Source organism: Lithobates pipiens, unplaced genomic scaffold, assembly GCF_037356315.1.
Source record: "Lithobates pipiens isolate NorthernLeopardFrog02 unplaced genomic scaffold, aLitPip1_a1.2 Scaffold_23, whole genome shotgun sequence".
Taxonomy (NCBI): Eukaryota; Metazoa; Chordata; class Amphibia; order Anura; family Ranidae; genus Lithobates; species Lithobates pipiens.
In genome coordinates this window covers 72450826-72468450 of record NW_027507785.1, presented here as the reverse complement: position 1 = coordinate 72468450, position 17625 = coordinate 72450826, and the positions used below count along the sequence as shown (strand labels likewise).

The 17625-nt window shown below is 41.7% G+C and overlaps 1 protein-coding gene across 1 annotated transcript in view; it reads left to right on the top strand.

The window, feature by feature from the left end:
• Positions 1–17625, top strand: part of LOC143927652 (D-threitol dehydrogenase-like) — a 119014-nt gene that overhangs the window by 66491 nt on the left and 34898 nt on the right. The window contains exon 7 of the mRNA XM_077451857.1: positions 6731–6803. Coding sequence (XP_077307983.1) covers positions 6731–6803 — 73 coding nt within the window. The remainder of the gene's footprint in view (positions 1–6730; positions 6804–17625) is intronic.

Sequence of the window (17625 nt, the reverse complement as noted above, 5' to 3'; positions counted from 1 at the left end):
CATGAATGCATTGTAATCATAGCCTCCATTCTCCAGTTGATAGGTAATAGCAAACCAGTCTATAAGCCTATGCGTTTCATGGAAAACAGGTCCACTTCTTCAGGACCTAACATTGTACTGGCACCCGCACTGGGTACTTTTTAAGAAAATGGTGACTTTTACACTTGACAGGCACAGCAAGCAAAGCCAGAGATTAAGTGAACCGTCTCCCATCTGATCAAACAACCAAACAGACCTATGAATGTTCCCAAAGTCCTGTATACAGAAACTGTGCCACAGGGATCTAATACCATGGGGCAAATCCCATGCAGCATGGCCAAACACGTGGCCATGTGGATCAGCTCCAAATTATAATAATAATAATACTACATAGTTTTTGTTATTATTATCATTGTAATTATTATTATTTTAACATGTTATGAAAATACTACTACTACTACTAATAATAATAATGATTATTATTTTCATGCAAAAATGCTAAAAGTAAAAATATACAATTTTATTACGTTGTACAAATAATAATAATTATTATTATTATTATTTGTGCAACATGTTAATAGTATATATTTGTTTTTAATATTTTTGTATGAAATGAATAATAACAATAATAATAGTAATAATAATTTATTATTATTATCATTTTTTTGTACAACACAAAAAAAATGAGCTTTTAGTTTGTATGAAAATAATAATAATAATAATAATTATTATTATTATTATTATTATTATTATTGTTAATAATTTCATACAAAAATACTAAAAGCACATTTAACAAAAATGTGCTTTTAGTATTGGCATTGGCATCAGCGTTGGAGAGGCATAGAAACCACCTAATTAAAAAAAAAATGAAAACATGAATGCATTGTAATCATAGCCTCCATTCTCCAGTTGATACGTAATAGCAAGCCAGTCTATAAGCCTACGCGTTTCATGGAAAACAGGTCCACTCCTTTAGGACCTAACATTGTACTGGCACCCGCACTGGGTACTTTTTAAGAAAATGGTGACTTTTACACTTGTCAGGCACAGCAAGCAAAGCCAGAGATTAAGTGAACCGTCTCCCATCTGATCAAACAACCAAACAGACCTATGAATGTTCCCAAAGTCCTGTATACAGAAACTGTGCCACAGGGATCTGATACCATGGGGCAAATCCCATGCAGCATGGCCAAACACGTGACCATGTGGATCAGCTCCATCCGCGAGGAAGGAATATTCTACATTTAACGAGCTGCAAAGGATTCTGGGAATGGCACTTGTCACAACCGAGGCTTGGCAACAGTTCCTAATGCAGTGAGAAATACTAGTTTGTTTTCTTCAAGCATCCACTGCTGGGCATAACTGGCACGAAGAATAATGAATAATTTGCTAAGAGGCTTCAGTTAATTAATGCGGTACTGATAACTGAACCCTTAAGTGTTATCGGGTGGGGTCCACTTTGAAAAAGCCACACATCTGAAGTATTAATGGTCTAATTCATTGCCTCTCCAACGCTAAGTAAATTAATACTTTAACTACACTTTGAAGTGTGGCCTTTCTGTGCCGTTGCCTAATCATTAATTAGGATTAACAACTGAAACTGCTAATTAATTTGAAGATTTCATTTTTTTTTTCTCTCTTTCATTGATAAATATATAGTGCAGGATTGGCTGCCACTGATTTCAAAGGAATATGTGAGGTTCTCATAAGGCTAAATTGCAATTAAGAGTTGCTGCTGTTCATTTATTTTTAGAAGGGAACTCCAAAAAAAAAGAAAAAAATATATAAGGTTTCAGATTACACACTGCCAACATCTTCTGGTTTGGCTGCAGGACCAAACTTTGCTTTGGCCGGCGATCGCCATCTTGGAGTAGACGCTTGAGTCTGAAAATATAGCAAAACATTAAATAAGAACCCTAGCCAACAATAAAATAAAAAAAAAATGAATAGCCTTTAAAATATAAAATATCCAAGCCAGCTTTTGATTTTCGCTGCAGTACTTTTTCCTGCCACTAGATGTCCTCAGTCTAATGGCCAGCAACAGTCAGCCCACATCCTCTGAGCCCAGGTCACCCTGGACCCCCCCCCCCCAGAATGTGATTGGATGTTAATCTCCCTACCATTATGCTTCATGTCAGCGCATGAAGAGATTGGGTCCCTGTACTGCTTTTTCCTCTCACACCCCAACCCTGCTGAATGGGAACATCAGGAAGCTGATGGCAAGTCAAATTCTGATGCAGAAACCGCTTGCATTAGAAAATACACAATATTACCAAAAGTATTGGGACACTTGCCTTTACACATGCATGAACTGTAATGGCATCACAGTCTTAGCCCTTGTACACACGGTCGGAGAATCCGTCGGAATGTGTCCTATCGGACCGTGTTGTCGGATAATCCGACTGTGTGTGGTATGCATCGGACTGTTTCCGTCGGAATATCCGTCAGACCCAATTTTCCAACTTGTTGGAAATATTTCCCGACCAACTGGGCCGATCGGACATACTCCGATCATGTGTAGAGAATTTTGATCGGACCAAGTGCCACGCATGCTCAGATCAAATTCCTACATCAAAGCTATTGGCTACTAGCCTGAACGTAGTCCCGCCGTAACGAAATAACGTCATCACGTTCTGAACGATCGGATTTTCCGACAACTTGGTCCGACCGTGTGTATGCAACAGTTTCGGATACAATCTGTCGGACAAAATCCGTCGGACAAAATCCAACGGATTTGGTTGGCAGAATGTCCGACCGTGTGTACAAGGGCTAAGTCCGTAGGTTTCAATATTAAATTGGCTCACCCTGTGAAATTATAACAGCTTCAGAGCTTCTATGTCTATGGGAATGTTTGCCCATTCTTTCAGAAGTGCATTTCTGAGGTCAGGCACTGATGTTGGAAGAGAAGGCCTGGCTCGCAGCCTCTGCTCTAATTCATCCCAAAGGTGTTTTATCCAGTTGAGGTCAGGACTCTGTGCAGGCCAGTCAAGTTCCTCCACCCCAAACTCGCTCCTCTACGTCTTTATGGACCTTGCTTTGTGCACTGGTTCAAATCATTTGGTGGAGGGGGGGGATTATGGTGTGGGGTTGTTTTTCAGGGGTTGGGCTTGGCCCCTTCCAGTTCCAGTGAAGGGAAGGAATTCTTAAGACTTCAGCATACCAAGACATTTTGGAAAATGTCATTCTCCCAACTTTATGGGAACAGTTTGGGGATGGCCCCTTCCTGTTCCAACATAACTGCACAACAGTGCACAAAGCAAGGTCCGTAAAGACATGGATAAGTTTGGGTGGAGGAACTTGATTTGTGCCCATCAGTGATACCAATCAGTGCCCATCAGTTTCTGTTCATCAGTGCCGCCCATCACTGCCCATTAGTGTCACCCATCAGTGGTACCTGTTTGTGCCAACTGTCATTGCCCATAAATGCTGCCTATCAGTGCCCATCGGTGCCACCTATCAGTGCCCATCAGTGCTGCCTATCAGTGTCCCTCAGTGCTGCATGTTAGTGCCACCTCATTAGTGCCCTTCAGTGCCACCTCATCAGTGCCCATCAGTGGCGCCTCATCAGGGCCCATCAGTGAAGGAGAAAAATTACGTACAACATTTTCTGACAGAAACTAGAAAAAACTTTTTTTTTTTTTCAAACTTCTTTTTTCGTTTTTTTAGCAAAAAAGTTAAAATCCAGCAGTTATTAAAGTGGTTGTTAACCCACTTTTGTTATATGCTGCTGCTCTCATTTCACATAATACATGCTGCCATCCTCTCTGCAGCATTATACTAATTGTCTGTGTGCCTGTGTTCTGTAAAAAAAAACTGCAGGATTGTACCTGTATGAACTCCGTTCCCAGCACTCAGCTGAATTTCTGCAGCCGATGTTATTGTCTGTAAAATGCAATACAATATGGCTACTTGGAGGTGTTCTGTACACAGAATGTGTACCCTCCACCCCCTAGAAACATAATTTCCTGCTTGTGTGATTGGCTCACCAATTTTCCCAGAAGTCTGCCTAAGACACAAGTCAGATTTCAGGCATCCCCTGCGACAACTATCACATTTTCGGTGAGACACTCCCAATAGAAACACGTCTAAAGGGATGCAGGCCCAGCAGATTCCCTCATTAGTGCTCTGCAGCTGCACAGCTGACTGATAATTATGAAACCACTCCCATTAGGCTCAGAGGAGCAAACAGGGATTTCTTCAGAATAACAAAAGATAGGAATCTGCAACAAGGGTTGTTATAATTCTTGCAATGTACATAGATCACCCAGAGGGGAATGTTTTTTTTCTCAACAAAAGTGGAGTTAGACTCTAACCGCTTGCCGACTGCCCACCGTCAATCAGACTGGCACTCCTGCGCAAATCACTGTAGCTGTATGGCGGGTACTTTAAGGAGTATAGGAGGTCCCCCTAAGGAGCCGATATACGTGCGCCGATACACATGTGATCGCTCCCGGCAGAGCGAGAATGAGGATTACAAATCAATGTTCTGTCAGGGGTGAGCAGACAGATCATGTGTTCCTTGTATATAGGAACAACGATCCGTCTTCTCCCCAAGTCAGTCCCCTCCCCCCACATAGGTACATAGTAGGTGAGGTTGAATAAAGACAAAATTCCATCAAGTTCAACCCATATGTGTGATTATATGTCAGTATTACATTGTATATCCCTGTATGTTGTGGTCGTTCAGGTGCTTATCTAATAGTTTTTTTTTTTAAACCATCGATGCTCCCCGCTGATACCACCGCCTGTGGAAGGGAATTCCACATCCTTGCCGCTCTTACAGTAAAGAACCCTCTACGTAGTTTAAGGTTAAACCTCTTTTCTTCTAATTTTAATGAGTGGCCACGTGTCTTGTTAAACTCCCTTCTGCAAAAAAGTTTTATCCCTATTGTGGGGTCACCAGTACGGTATTTGTATATTGAAATCTCAAGCGTCTCTTCTCCAGAGAGAATAAGTTCAGTGCTCGCAACCTTTTCCTCATAATAATATCCTCCAGACGCTTTATTAGCTTAGTTGCCCTTCTGTGTACTCACTCCATTTCCAGGACATTCTTCCTGAGGACTGGTGCCCAGAACTGGACAGCATACTCCAGGTGCAGCCAGACCAGAGTCTTGTAGAGTGGGAGAATTATCATTTTATCACTGGAGTTGATCCTCTTTTTAATACATGCCAATATTCTGTTTGCTTTGTTAGCAGCAGCTTGGCTTTGCATGCCCATTGCTGAGCCTATCATCTACTGGGACCCCCAGGTCCTTTTCCATCCTAGATTCCCCCAGAGCTTCTCCCCCCAGTGTATAGATCGCATTCATATTTTTGCCACCCAAATGCATTATTTTAAATTTTTCTACATTAAACCTTGCCATGTAGTTGTCCACCCCATAATTTGTTCAGATCTTCTTGCAAGGTTTCCACATCCTGCAGAGAAGTTATTGCCCTGTATAGCTTAGTATCGCCCGCAAATACAGAGATTGAACTGTTTACCCCATCCTCCAGGTTGTTTATGAACAAATTAAATATGATTGGTCCCAGCACAGAACCCTGGGACAGTTAGAACACACACTGAGGGAACACATTTAACCCTTTGATCACCCCCCTAGTGTTAACCCCTCCCCTGCCAGTGACATTTATACAGTAATCAGTTCATTTTTATAGCACTGATCGCTGTATAAATGTCAGTGGTCCCAAAAATGTGTCAAAAGTGTCCGATGTGTCCGCCGCAATGTGGCAGTCCCAATAAAAAAAATCGCAGATCGTTGCCATTACTAGTAAAAAAAATAAAAAAATAATAATAATAAAAATGCCATAAATCTATTCCCTACTTTGTAGACGGTGTAACTTTTGCACAAACCAATCAATATACGCTTATTGAGATTTTTTTTTTGCCAAAAATAGGTAGAAGTGTACATATTGGCCTAAACTGAGGAAGACATTTGTTTTTGATGACAGGGAGCAGTGATCTCTGTCATGTCACTAGGCAGAACAGGGAAATGCCGTATTTACAAAGGCCTCTCCCCATTCTTCCGCTCCGTGACACAATCGCAAGCCCCCGGCGGAGACATCAAATCCCCGGGACCCGCGGGCATGGTCACGGTCACGATGCACGCCGATACACCCCCTTTAATTTGCGAGGCTAGTGGGCGCGCATGTGCCCACTAGCCCCACAAATTAAAGGGAACGTACAGGTACGCCCATTTGCCCACTACTGCCATTGTGCCAACATATATCAGCGTGCATCGTCACCGTGACCATGGGACTTGATGTCTGCAAGTGGCTAATTAGCCACAGAACCTGTGTAATTAATCGTGTTAAGTGTTTGGTTTTAAAAGGATGAGGAGACAACCCTAGGTCATGGGCATTTTTTTCTTTCATCTGGAGGAGGAGAGGAGCGGCCTTCTCATCTAAGCACACCCTCCTGCCTGCATGCCTGCGCTAAGGGCAGACAGATTCCAGGAAATAAATGTTACATGAGTCAATCATCTGCATCTTAGGTAGCCGCAGATAGAAATGCTAGGTGGGTGTCTTCTCAAAGTGATTTCTCAATAAATGAAAGCAGAGACGTGGATAGGTGGGTGAATTTGCTTTTAATATTAAAAATGAATTAAATCGTTTTTTTCAGGTTGTGGTGCTCAGATATAGTTAAGTTTATCATGTCATTTTATAAAAAATGAACACACTCTTTTTTAACATTTTCATTTGTGATTATGTCGTTGTGAGCGCTCTGCAATCTCACTTTTACGTTTTGCCTCTATAGGCTGCAGGCCGTGTAATGCTGAGTCAAGGCTATGGGAAGATAATTAACACGGCGTCCATGGCAAGTTTAATAGGTGAGTGATGAGAGCTGACAGGTGGGATTTAACATTGGTTGTTTAATTAGTAATCATGCCATCTGATTTAATTAAGAATTCAGAAAGTAGTAAATCACTGACACTTTATATCAGGTCAAAAGATATATTAGCAAACAGTTTGGCCTACTTAACCCGACACTGAGTGACGCACCTGTATGACTGTCAGAAGTGGAAGGCTCTTGTTAATAGTATGACTCATTTACATACATTTACATAAATGAAAGGAGAACTCCATTCAGAATATAAAAAAAAAAAGGTCAGGTTATGTGCACTTTTTTTTTTTTTTTGTAAGATGCATCTGTACAGACACATCAGTGATTTTAGTTCACAAATGAGATCCGCAAAGCTGGGGTAAGTCTGCTAACTGAACAGTTCATAGTGTGTTGGAGCTGCAGTGTGTGTAATGGCTAGTTTTATTGCACAGAATCCATTAGGGTTGCCATCTCATCCCTTTAAAATGTTAAAATATTTCTAGCTATGCTCTATACACCTCATGACCCACTGATTGTAACATACGTACTGTAATGACTGTACCATGCATGATGTTGCTATTCTTTTATTCTTTCAATAAACAGTAATAAAAAAAAAAAAACATGTACGACGGGACTAAAGAGAGCAGTAGCCAATAGCTTTCCTCTCGTAATCTATTCTGAGCATGCGTGGCACTTTGTGCGTCAGACTTGTCTACCCACGATCGGAATTTAAATGATCGGATTTTGTTGTCGGAAAAGTTTAGATCCCAATCTCAAACTTTATATCTTAAACTATACTGTGTGCTCACCTCAATGTCAGCTATACATCCTTTAAAGTCCTATTTTTATGGGATCTTCTTCCCAATATGCACACAATTTCCAATTTCAGGATGTGGTTCTAATAGCTGTCTTTGGAAATGGCAACATCATTTTTATTAGGATTAGGATTATTAGGATTAGGTGTTTAGTTGTTTATTATTATTATTTTTTTTAAGAAGTAAGGGTTAAAGTTAAAGGGGTTGTAAAGGTAAATGTTTTTTCACCTTAATGCATTCTATGCATTAAGGTGAAAAAACATCTGACAGTTCCGGCACCCCCAGCCCCCCCATTTTACTTACCTGACCCCTCAAAAGTCCCGCGCTCGCCCCCGACGTCCTCTTCGCCACTCAGCCTGGCCGCTGATTGGCTGGAGTGGATGGATTGAAAGCAGCGCAGCCATTGGCTCGCGGTGCTGTCAATCACATCCAATGACCCGGCGGGGCCGTGTGATACAGCGAGCGGCTATTGCTGCTGGCTGTATCACGGGAGCGCACCCGCAGGTGCTTCTCACCATGTGAGGGAGCTCGCATGAACGTGAGAAGTACTTATGGGGAGAAGCAGAGACAGCCGTTGAGGGACCCCAGAAGAGCAGGTTCGGGGCCACTCTGTGCAAAACGAGCTGCACAGTGGAGGTAAGTATAACATGTTTGCTATTTTTAAAAAATAAAAAAAATCCCTTTACAATCCCTTTTAAGGGTTAATTATTTATTTATTGTTACTAAGTATTAGATTTGGTTCACACCTAAACCGGCCGCGGATCACACAGCAACACTGCCCGTCCCTGTTCTTCGTTTCAGGGACGAATCAAGGCAGAATCTTTGCCTGAATTCAGCCCTGAAACGGAGGCAAAGATGCAGAGCGTTTCTGTGCAGTGCGCTCTGCAGCTGCACAGAAGACATGTGAACTGGCTCCATAGAGAGCTGGTCATATTCTCCCACTATGCGAATTGGATGCAGTGAAACCCTCGTCCAATTGCATAGGTGTGAACCCAGCCTTAATTGACTGAATTTATTTATTTTTTATTTAGGATTTTAATTTATTTGTGTATTAATTTTACATGTATTTATTAATTTATTATTATTCATATAATAATAAATAAAATAAAATAAAAAATAAATATAATATTAAATAACCCCAACTCCTAAAGCCCCATACACACTATCAGATTATCTGCTGAGTTTTTCCTTCAGATTTACCAAAACCATGTAGTAGAAGGGCCTGCCTGATTGCATACACATTGAAACTCCTAAGGTTTGTCCTCATATTATATGGTTTTGGTAAATCTGAAGGAAAAACTCAGCAGATAATCTGATAGTGTGTATGGGGCTTAATCCTCACCCTAACCTAAACCGAACTCGAACCCTAACGAAAAAACATAATAATAAATGAATAATAATATAAGAAGAAATAAAAGCTAATGGAAAAGTTTAAAAAAAGCTGAAATACCTAGCAACAAATGATGCAACAGATAATAGTTTTCTCTATTGGCTAATAAAAAAAATTCCAAAGCCCAAAAACCCTGCATACAAATGTGCAAAATCGCAAAGAAAATTTCTCAGAGACGCTACATTCAGGTGTGAAGGCAGCTTAAAACAGCAATTGAGAAAAACCTTCAGGATTGACCCATACAGTGATAGTCTTATGTGGACACTGTCAAAACTCAATATGAAACTGCTGACATGGCTGTAAGGCATATTTTGTGGTAGGCAAACATAATAGGCGATGAGCTAAAGGTCAGGGCTAAAGGCAGGAAGCAAGAATAAGCTGAAAACAATCCAAGCTGTGTGCTGCATTCACATCTTAGCATTTTATGTGCGTTTTAGGTGCAATGCATTAAAAATAAAAATCCTGCTTGTTGCATCTTTGATATGCTTTCATGAAAACACATCATATAGAGTTCAGTGGTAATGCGCCTAAAATGCAATGTACCTAAAAACACACCACGCACGAAAACCAGCCTTTAAAGGATACGTTCACCTTTCCTGATATGTTGCCACCATATTCAGGGTGTAACATGTTACGAACGGACCGGCTCCCGCACCTCCCTGATCCCCGCTGTGACAGCTTCTTCCTCCCGCTAGCTGTCACAATTTAAAAAAAATGTGGTCACTGATTGACAGGGCTCTGTGCATGGAAACTAAAAGGCCCAGCAGCCTTTGCCGCTGCCGGCTTGTAGTTTTCACGGCACCGCGGGAATTCATTCATGCTTCCTGTCAGATTGTAGCTGCTTACCGTACAGGACAAATTGGCAAATCTGCTGGAGACCTGCATGGCACCAGTGATCTGCTGATTGCTGGTGCAATGCTTTACAGGCTCCAAAATAAATTGTAGCACCCTCCACTTGCTAGGTGCTAGAGGTGAGATTTTTGGTGAGTACAGGTGAATTTATGTTTAATGTTTGTTTTTGATCTGTGTGGGCTGGGAGTGGCTCAGAGTAGGTTGGTGACTTACAGATAGCGTCACTTCTTGGTTACCTCCCTCTGGCTTCTAGAGGATTCTAGAAGAGAGGAGAGGAAGATAGGTGGAGCTGTACTGCTACAAAATAAATAAATACACATTTTTTTACCTGCTAAAAAATGTACATTTATTATTATTTTCAAAAAAGTGAACTTATCCTTTAATGGGAAACAGATCCAAAACCACAAAAGCATACGCATTCCCTGGATCAGGCAATGACTCAAAACTCCAAACTCAATTTAAGCACTCCTAGATCAGGCCAGGTGTGCAGATGCAGTTTGACAAAACTACAGTGTTGAATACCATCCAGCAGATGGCAGAATGGAGCGTGTGTGGACACAGCAAGTCTAAGCTGTCTATACAAATTACACTGTCTGTATATTCTTAAAGAGACCCCGTCCCTAAGGGGAAGGGGACTAACTGCTGCATGTATGAGGTGCACATTCCTGCAGCGAAGTCCTAGCTGAATTTTAGGCAATTACTGATAGTAACAAAGCTTTCCTGTGCCTTCCAACTTAATGAACATTCCTGTTGGCTATTGAGGCTGTCCATCTTTGCAATGGGCCAATATGAATTGCGGGCAAGGGGCATAGCAGCAAACTTGTAGGCAGGGCCAAAAAAACATTGGAAAAACATTTGCTTTCCAGGTATCACTAATAGACGCCATCAGGGCTGTCTTTAGTATAGATTGGACCCTGGGCAAAAAAATTCTTAAGGCCCCCCATGCAGTTTCCTTCTCCACCTACTCTGAGACATACAATAAATAGAAGCTAGACTTAAAATCAGTTTTCTGTATCAGATCAGGCAGCAATTGCGATTGGTTGCCAGCAGTTACAGCATATCATTACTGCTTACTGACTAGTTGCTAGAGGTTACAGCATCACCTCCTCACAGCAGGGGAGCATGATATACATAGGAATGCTGCCTTTATTTGCATACCAATGCTGCCGGCCGCAGCTATTTACTTAGTATTGTCGCTGCTATTTACATACGAATGTCGGTTATTTACATGTAAACACAGGGTCTGCAGGTGAGTCCTCTACACACAACAATAGGGCAGAGCTGGGTAGCATTAGTACCAGCACTGCACACTGAGCTATTGGGACACAGCACAGGAATAAAATTTCAAGGGACAAGGGAATTTAAACCTGGATAGTTGGCAAGTATGAGGCAGCTGTTTTGGGCCCCACAACAATGACAGGGCCCAGGGCAGCTGCCCCTTTTGCCCTGCCTTAAAGACGGCCCTGGACGCCATGCCCCATTCCTTATGTTAATGTGAGTTCCCCAATCCCAGAGGGAGCACAGAACACGTACCGGGCAACACTTCATCTCTCTTACCATGCCACAGCATTTAAACCCACATTTGCCCAGCTGCACCAGATTCAGATAGAATAGGCCAAAAATAAGGAAGCGTCCAGTCCAATAGATTTCCATTCCTCTACTCTTATGACAGACAAGATCTCACTTTTCTGGCAGCATGTAGGCGGGTTCAGTCTATTTTCTCCCACTGTAGGTGACGCTGGACGGCGGTGGCATTGCAGTTAGGGTGGATATCAAGAGCAACCTGGTTCCTATATGGATTCCTGGGCCACTGGGGAAGCAATCCGATTGGATGCTGCTGCCCCACATAACTCTGGCAGCCATCTTGGTTCAGGAAGAGCCTATTTATGGCCTTTGCTCCCAGGCTTCGTGTGCATTTTTGCATGTGAGTAGTGTAAGGACAGATGACCTGTCTCACAGGGACAGCCATCTTTCCTGGGAACCTCCCCATTTGAGCATGGACCGGCCAGGCTGCATTCCTTCACTCAAAACAGATGCTGTGGGCACTCTTGAGACCTGCTCTGCTACACATCGCTTGCATCCTGTGAGTGTTCCCCGTCAGGTGCCATCCTGTTGGGTTTATTGTGAATTAACTTCAACCTTAAAGTTTTTGTAAAAGTTTTTTTTTTTTCAAATAATAAACACGCCATACTTACCTGCTCTGTGCTATGGTTTTGCGCAGAGCAGCCCCGATCCTCCTCTTCTGGGGTCCTCCCCCAGCGCTCCTGGCCCCTCCTCTTCATGGGGTACCCCAATGGAAAGCGGCTTTCCATGGGGGCACCCAAGCGGGCAGTGCCCTGAGTTCCGCTGCTGCATCCATTACCACAGACAACGGGACTCGGCTTTTGCCCCCCCCCCCACTCCTGTTTCACAGTTTTTAATTGACAGCTGCTATCAATCTGTCCAATGAGGAGAGTGACAGTGGCTGGGGCCGCTGCACTCGTGCACATTGCTGGATTGGATCAGGCTCAAATAAAAAACAGGAGGAGTCTGGGGGGAGCCGCAAGACAGAAGGTTTTTCACCTTAATGCATCGAATGCTTTAAAGGGGGTTGTAAACCCTTGAGGTTTTTCAAGGTGAAAAACCTCCTGTGCTGCAGTTGCCCCCCCATAGCCCCCCTTTTACTTACCCCAAACCGCAACCGTCTTCCCAGGAACAGGGATGAGCACATCAGCTCCAGCCACAGTCTCGTGTCCTTATTGGATAGATTGATAGTAACACAGCCATTGGATGCCACTGCTGTCAATCAAATCCAATGACACGGTAGCCTGGGGGCGGGGCCTGTGTAAATAGATGCAGCAGCAGGACATGACAGCGCGTCCGCATGAGTGCCCTGAAGGAGAGCGGCTCTCCATCGGGACATTGAGAACAGGAGGAGCAAGGAGCGCCATTGAGGGACCCCAGAAGAGGAGGATCGGGGCCACTCTGTGCAAATACAACTGCACAGAGGAGGTAAGTATGACGTGTTTGTAAAAAAAAAATAAAAAAAATAAACAAACCTTTAGTTACCCTTTAAGGGGAAAAACCTGAAGGCTGTACCACCACTTTAATACAAATTCTGTTTCTGTAATTTAACTCTGTGTGTTTACTGTCACCTCACCATGCTGCTCCTCCCCACAAGCGTATGTAGTACCTGCCCCAGGGTTGGCATACTTGTCCTGTACCTACAAGTACTCTCTAATTGATTACCAGGACCTCTTTGGGTCTTCCTCAACCAGGGTTTGCTGGCTGCAAATAGGACCCCAACCAGTTCCATGGGGCCAACTCCATCAACTACCAAGTTTCTGTTCTACATCTCTGCTAAAACTCCTCCTATCTTGCTCAGCACATGCGTTTATATCCAGTGGCAGCTGGTGCTCAACATTTTTTGGGGGGGCACAAACAAACTGAAAAATACTGAACCCCACCCCCCATCAATTGCAGTCTAACTGTGCCCATCAAATGATGCAGCCACTGTGCCCATCAAACGCAGCCACTTGCATCCATCATATACAACTACTTGTGCCCATCATATGCAGCCACTTGTGCCCAGTATATGCAGCCACTTGTGTCTATCATATGCAGTCATTTGTGCCCGTCAAATGCAGCCACTTGTGCCCATCATATACAGCCATTTGTGCCCATCAAATGCAGCCATTTGTGCCCGTCAAATGCAGCCACTTGTGCCCATCATATGTAGCCACTTGTGTCCAGTATATGCAGCCATCTGTGCCAGTCAAATGCAGCCACTTGTGCCCATCATATGCAGGCGCTTGTGCCCAGTATATGTAGCCACTTGTGCCCATTAAATGCAGCCAGACACGTCCCCAGACTCGGCTGTCACTTCACTAACCCCCCCCCCCCCCCTCCATGTGGCAGGGCTCTGCTCCTCTCCTGGAGTGACGGGGCTCTCCTCCTCGGCGGGAAGCAGCAGCTGAGGCTCCTGTGTCTGCTCAGCTCTTCAGGCTTCCCCCGCCGTGTCTTCTCTTCCGCCAAAGCGTTAGGCATCCACTAGGATTGCCTAATGCTTTGGCCAATTGGGATACAGGTCTCACTGACCTGCCAGCTGATTGGCAGGGAGGAACGTTAGTGTGAAAATAGGGAAAATTAATTTGCTATGCCACACAACAGGGTGGCTTTGGGACGCAGTGCTCTGCGCCCTGAGCCCACCCTATTTTGAAGCCTATTAGAGCCTCTGGCTCTAATCACGTGCTTCAAAATACACACCCCCACCTATCCCCGTCATAGACTTTCATGTGTCTGGCATCCTAAAAGGGGCCGGGCACATGAATAGGAAAGGTGGTGGAGGTGGCGGGGGGCAGCACCCGTGCACCCACAATGCACAGGCTACTGCTGTTTATAACCTATCAGGGGGTGTCACCTAGTGGCCAAAATGCTAACACCCCTTTACAAGCTTTGACACAAGCCTTATTTTTTTTTATAGCCTTGCCTGTTATAATGACTTGGCATTTAGCTATAACAGGATGCTTTGAAAGGCTGCTGCAGGTATAGATGATTTTGTCTTCTTAGTTGCAGCAGGTTGCTCCCCTTCCCCCATGGCAGAGTCTCTTTAAAAAATGATTGAACCCTCAGTCCTCTATGGTCACGTCACATCATGCATCTGCCCATTTTTTTTCTTGAAACAATCTTTCCCGGCGATGGCTGGGCACACAGACACTGGCACTTTAAGCGAGAATTGTGTGCAATATTTGTCTAGTAACTCTGAGCCCGTCTCTCCAGACTGGAATGCCAGTTGTTAAACCTCTTTACGGTCGCCAACAGGTGCCTGAACCAGGGGCTGCTGTATCAGCAGCGAGCGCGCGCCAGCCAATAAACCATCGTAACATATGGTGAAAAGTCCCGACCGCTGAGCTAATCTGGAAGGCAGTTACTTTCTGGTGATCCGAGGACCACGGAACAAAAATTGATCAATTACACAAATTAAGCCGAGCCCTTCAGGAATTTATTTTATTGGTCTGGACATCTGTTTCAGCATTGTCCATATCCAAAAATCAAACAGCGCTCCGGGCTGCCAAGTTAGGGGGAAGAAAATCGAGTAGCAATAAAACGACAACACAAAACCACTAAGTTAATATTACATCCATCTGCTGAATGTTATATAAATATGCAGTCCTTTTTTTATTTTTCCTTGGGAATACCATTTATTTTTACAGTGCCCAGTGTGACATTCTGAGCTGTTCGACGCCGTTTATTGCGCAGCCACTATAAATGTTTCTTCAGAAATGCATTTATAATTGCCTTACGAGTCCTTGGTTAAGTGTCCTCGCCACCTGTCCTATTTTGTAATTAAAAACATGATTTTTTTTTTCTTTCCTCTTTTATTTTTTATTTTTTTTTCACCTCCTTTCGATTTTAAATACACGGGACAAAGACTGTAAAATAAGTGGCAGTGACAATATTTTTGCGAAAGCGTATGTAAATGATTTAAGATGGAATGGTGGTGGATTTATAAGTGGAAATAATTATGTGGTTTTCAGAGCTGGCGAAATAAAACATTAACTGAAACAGATCGGCTATTGAAACCAGTCAAACTTGTGGTTAAAAGGACCTCAATACCTCAAAATGAAAAAAATAAAAATAAAAAAGGTTACTTTTTAGGCACTATGTGGAATGGCTGCTAGTAATTCAAGAAAAACTCAATTTTCAATTTTTATCCCCCTGAAATTTCTGTGAAGATATTTCTGCAATTTTTTTCCATTTTTGTAAATACTTCAGAGTTAATAGGGAAGCTGGCTTTTTAAGGATGCAAAGTACCATGGACTTCATAAAAAAAAAAAAAAAAATGAACCATCATTTTCAATAAATAAATATATTTTATATATATATATATATATATATATATATATAGATAGATAGATAAATAATATATTTAATAAATTATATATATATATATATATATATATATATATATATATATATATATATATATATATATATATATATATATATATATATATATATATATATATATATTAATAAATAATATATTTAAATATATATATATATATTCATTTTCAATAAATAAATATATTATAAATAAATAGATAGTGAAAAATAACACAATTAACTACACATGCAACAGAAAGAAAGGAAAAAAAAATACAAAGAACATTAAAAGAAACAAATTAACCACTTGACCTCCAGAAGGTTTTGTAACCAGGCCATTTTTTGCTATTCAGCACTGCGCTACTTTAACTGGCAATTGTGCGGTCATGCAACACCATACACATATGACATTTTTATAATTTTTTTCAAACAAATAGTAAACAAAGAAAACGTGTATATACTGCGCTGTGAAAAAAACTATTTTTCAACCTAGCAGCCAACACTGCTGTAGACAAAAAGCGGTGGTGGTGATGGTGTCTTTCTATCCTCAAAGGGTCCTACTGGTAGTTGGATTTCCACACTTGTTCAATGGATTACGTTTTCACTTGGACTGTATTTTAATTCACACTTTGGAGAGTGTCCGTGGAACAGTCACCAAAATATTAATATTAGACTTTTTCTTTTGTCTTTTTTTCTGGTGGAGTCACTTATCATTTATGTTTGATATTTAGCACTTTTTATACATTTATGTTTCATATGTACTCGTATTTATTTATTGCAACATAGCACTACACTTTTTTCTTTTCATTTTAAAACAAATAGAGCTTTCATTTAGTGGTGTTTAATCACCACTGGGTTTTAAAAAAAAATTTTGCTAAATAAATGAAAAAGGCCCAAAATTTTGAACAAAATGCGCCTTTCTTTGATTCTGTTATAACATTTTGCAAATAAATTATATTTCTTTATGAATTAAATTTATATAATTTTTTTCACACAAATAGAGCTTTCATTTGGTGGTATTTAATTATCATTGGGTTTTTTTTTTTTGCTAAATAAATGAAAAATGCCAAAAATGCCAATGGGTATTTTTTTTATATAAATGAAAAAAGACCGAAAGTTTTGAAAAAAAAAAATCCAATATTTTCTTCTTTCTGTTGTAAAACATATCCAATAAAAAAAATCAAAAGCCAAATTTCTTCATAAATTTAGGCCAAAATGTATTCTGCTACATGTCTTTGGTAAAAAAAAAAAAAAATACCAATAAGTATATATTAATAAGTTTGTGCGGAAGTTATAGTGTCTACAAGCTATGGTAGATACTATAGATGCTATACTGTATGATCAGCGAATTATAGTTGGACTGTGATAGGGTGGTGAGCAATCTGGTGCTAATGCTAATGCTGCGTACACATGACCGGACTTTCTGGCAGACTAGGTCCGATGGGATCAGTCTGTCGGACAATCAGATCGTGTGTGGGCTAGTCCTATTGTTTTTCAGGAAAAAAATCTGACGGACCTAGAGATAGAACCTGTTTCAAATCTATCCGACGGACTCAATTCCAACGGACTAAAAATCGGGAAAACCGTTCGTCTGTGTGCTGGTTCGATGAACCAAATATGACACAAGGGAAGCTATTGGCTACTGGCTAACGAACTTCCTTGTTTAGTCCCGTTTATGTCATCACGTTCAAAATGAATGTGACTTTCAAACGGACTTTAGTCTGTTTGTGTGTGGCCAAGTCCATTCGTTCAGAAAGTTCGTCGGAACTCTGCCGAAAGTCTGTCGGGAAGAACTAGTCTGCTGGAAAGTCCGGTCATGTGTACGCAGGATAACAGACACTGGCTGGGAGGGTTTCTAACTGACAATGATGTCGCTAGTGACACCAGCACAGTTATCAGTGACACTG